At 40.3% G+C, this 3,770-nt stretch overlaps 1 protein-coding gene across 1 annotated transcript; it reads left to right on the top strand.

The window, feature by feature from the left end:
* Positions 1 to 2,313: 2,313 nt before the first annotated feature.
* EAH_00053610 (hypothetical protein) lies at positions 2,314 to 2,987 on the top strand (the record flags this gene model as incomplete). Its single annotated transcript, XM_013391038.1, has 2 exons — positions 2,314 to 2,366; positions 2,678 to 2,987. The coding sequence occupies 2 exons, from the start codon at positions 2,314 to 2,316 to the stop codon at positions 2,985 to 2,987; spliced, it is 363 nt and encodes a 120-aa protein (XP_013246492.1).
* Between the last annotated feature and the right edge of the window lie 783 nt (positions 2,988 to 3,770).

Raw genomic sequence — 3,770 nt, 5'->3', positions numbered from 1 at the left:
CATCAACAATTCAGAATGAGATTATGAATTGCTGAAGACGATGAAACACAGGTTTTTCTCCAGCTAAAAAAGAATATAACTCATTAGCAGGTGATGATTATTGCATTTTTACGCGAATATGTTCTCTTTTCCTCTTTTGGTGCCCACTCCAACGGCCACGGGGAGTGGAGAGCGTGTTGTTGCATCTTCTCCTTAAAAAGCGAAATTCAAGGAAATAAATTAATTTATTTCCCCTCTTAAGCCCTAAGTTCAAAAGCATCGAGCGCTAAACACTGAATCCCTAAGCCCTATTACACTACAGCCCTTAACCCTATACCCTAAACCCTAAACGCCAATTCATATTTATTTGCTCTCTCCAAGTCTCGCTACACGGCAGCTGCGGATTCTCCACATTATTATGAATATTCTAAACGCTAAATGAAGCAACAGCTTCTGTCTGAAGTGGTCTTGTGTGCATGCATTTTGCATGCACGCACATTGCATGCATGCATTTTGCATGCAAACAAACATATTGTATGCATGCATGAGGCAATTTTGAAGTCCCGTACAAATTAAACTTGATGCAGAGAATGTTGAAATGCTAATGTAGACGATCTTAAGAATGAAAATCAAGAAGACTTCAGCAATATGCAAGGGAGTATATGTACATTTTTTCTATTTTGTGTTTTAGCCTTTTAATTCGATGGCTTGGAGGAAGATTGTAAACGCAACAGCACAAACAATACAAAATTGTCGCTAAGTCGCAGCCCTTACACTGTCCTAAGATTATTGGCTTTCTTTGCTGAGTTTGTTTTTATTCGTTTCTTTATTTGGCTTGTCTTTCTTTTTCTCCACCAAGCATTCCAGTTTGCTAAGCCCTGCACAACAAGCATATATATATATATATATATGTATATATATATATATATATATGTATATTATATAGTATATATAGTCTATATATTCGCGCATATATTGTAGCATGAAGTATTTAAATATAAAGGCAATTCAGGCGTATGAGCGGGAAAAGGAGAATATTTGCCTTAGTATTTTATTCAGTTCGTGAGATCGGCACAAATTTAATTTGTAAAAACTCCACAAACGCAGTACTTATAATATTTCCTGACAGTCTGCGATAATATTGATGAAAACGCAATCAAGTAAAGACAATTGTTTTCTCCCTCTTTCTTCTTCTCTTTGATATTTCTCCTTTAATATCAATCCCTTATAATAACGAGCGCATGCATTTGGTCTTGACGCTCTGTCTTTTTATCTGTATTTTACATCATTTCCATCTATGCCCGGCATTTTCTTGATGCCTTTCGTAGTATTTCAGAGTTGTATGCAGCGTCCGCCTAATTAAAAGTTATAATTCTCAGCTATATTCTTTTTCTAAACTTTTGGCGCCTGAAACACCTGCGTTCATACAGCTGTTAAAAGATTGCTCTGCAGGAGCTGCTGCCGACTCCCTATGAACGAAGAAGGAAAAAGTAGTAGAAAAAAAGGCTGCCTGCAATGAAATGTGTTCTTTTCGGCGTTTTAAAATGCATTTAAAATGCTTTCAACTGCTTAATTCTTTAAAAATTTCACCACTATGAAACAGATGCAGATACTACACCGCGCTCTTCAGGTGTATGTACACCATGAGCATTTCATGAAATGCGGGTTCGAGGCATTTGCCGGTGCCTTCCAGTGAAAATCCACCCAAAAGAGCCATTTTTAAGCTATAAATGGATTTAATAAGCAAAATGCAATTCTTTTCATCAAAAAAACTAGGAAAAAGTAGCAGTTTCACTTTGGTTTCAGAAGACGCAATGCGCCACCGAAGAAACCGACCAGCCCATTGCCGGGGCTGTACGAATATTTACGCAGACGGAAGGAGCCGCCTTGGCATATATTTGAATATAAATCAAATTTTATACATTTGAGCAGCAATTTGCATTTGAATACACTCATGTTTCTCCTTAACTACTAACAGGACGGCAGGAGCCGCAGAAGCATAGAGGGTCAGACGTCTATCCAGTACGTAAACACCAAAATAAGCATTTTCAACTACAGCCGAAGAAGCCAGCCAAGCGAAAAGCATGCAGCAATCGTAATACAGCTACCTGTGAACCATGGGAGATTAGCGTATTACTGCAGCAGCAACAACAGCAGCAGCACCTACTACAACAGCAGCAGCAGCAGTAACAGCACTCTGCTGCAAAGGACACCAACACTGCACCGGCAGTATCAGCGAACTACAGGGGCTGTGGTTGGGGCGTCATTCTCCCTACCTGTGCAAGCAGCAGCAGCAGCAGCAACAGCAGCAGCACAAGGACGCAATGTGAGGCCATGGAAGCAGCTCCAGCCAATGAGATCAGCCCCAGTAGGGGGGGCTTACCTCCGTAAGCGTTGGGGTGTATATGCAGTTCAAGTGTATGCACGTATCTGCTGCCTTTCATAAAAAGCATCGAAATGCAAAGTAATATTTCGTGCGCTGTTTTGAATACGCTGCAATAAGCCCCAATCTCGCGCTTGCTGCTGCTGCTACTGCTACTGCTGTTAATGCTGCTGCTGCTGCTATTACTGCTGCTGCTGCTGCTGCTACTGTTGCTGTTGCTGCTGCTGACGCTGCTTCTGCCATTATTGCATGCAAGCTGCAGCAAATGCATTGTCTCTTTCGTTTTTCGTGTGTATTTCCCCTCAAATGTTTCAGCTTAGTGGACCGCTTCTGCAGCACCAGCTCTCTGCACATGCTTCAGCAGCAGCAGCAGCAGCAGCGGCAGCAGCATCAGCAGCATCAGCAGCAGCAGCAGCAGCGACAGCAGCAGCTCGACTGGAGTGGCAAAAGGCTGTCTTGGAATTTGAATAAGTCCAAAAAGGGGGCAGGGGAGGGTTCTCCTGTTGCTGCTGCTGCTGCAGCTTCTACTGCAGCTGCCGCTGCTGCAGCAGCAACCGCTATGGATGCTCTTGCTGCTGCTGCAGATGCAGCAGATATTCTCTCACAGCCAAGTACTATCCATTAGTAGGCTCTCCCTTAATAGACTCCTTGCAAGTGCTTCAGGCTGCATGCAGCACAGTAGCGCAGCAGCAGAACAGCTGCAGTTGCTGCTGCACAGCAGCAGCAGAAGCTACTGCTGTGCAGCAGCTGCTGTTGCGGGTGTACGGCAGCTGAACCAAATGCTGCATCATTCCTGCTGCTGCTGTTGCTGCTGCTGCTGCTGCTGCTGCTGTTTGTTTGCAGCATGTGTGCACAGGGAGGATTGGAGTATATGGCGTTTGTTATTTTTACTGCCCCTAAAGAACGTTCGGGTGTATCTGCAGCTCGGCTGCTGTACATGCAGCCAAACGAAGTCTTGCGGTGCGTTGAGGCATATTTTGTTTACTTGTTGCTTGCTGCTGCTTCTATATATATAATATATATATATATATATATATATATTTATTTATTTATATATATATATGCATATATATATACTAGAAGCAAACTACAAGATAGATAATAGATATGATAAGTAAAGTAATATTCAAATACAAAAATATGTGCAGCCAATCATATGCCCACTGTATCTATGAAGACATCTAATGTATGTATATACACAAATATATATATATATATATTTATATTTATATATTTATATATTTATATATATAAATATAAATATATATACATGAATATATTTATATATGCAGCTATATATGTGAACGAATAAATACATAAATGCATATACATAATATGACTATATAAATAAATAATATATATATATAATATATATAATATATATATAAATAATATATATATAATATAT

Source organism: Eimeria acervulina, genomic scaffold (assembly GCF_000499425.1).
Source record: "Eimeria acervulina Houghton genomic scaffold, Eah_scaff998, whole genome shotgun sequence".
Classification (NCBI taxonomy): Eukaryota; Apicomplexa; class Conoidasida; order Eucoccidiorida; family Eimeriidae; genus Eimeria; species Eimeria acervulina.
The sequence above is the reverse complement of the archived record's forward strand: the minus strand, read 5'-3'. Positions and strand labels throughout refer to the sequence as shown.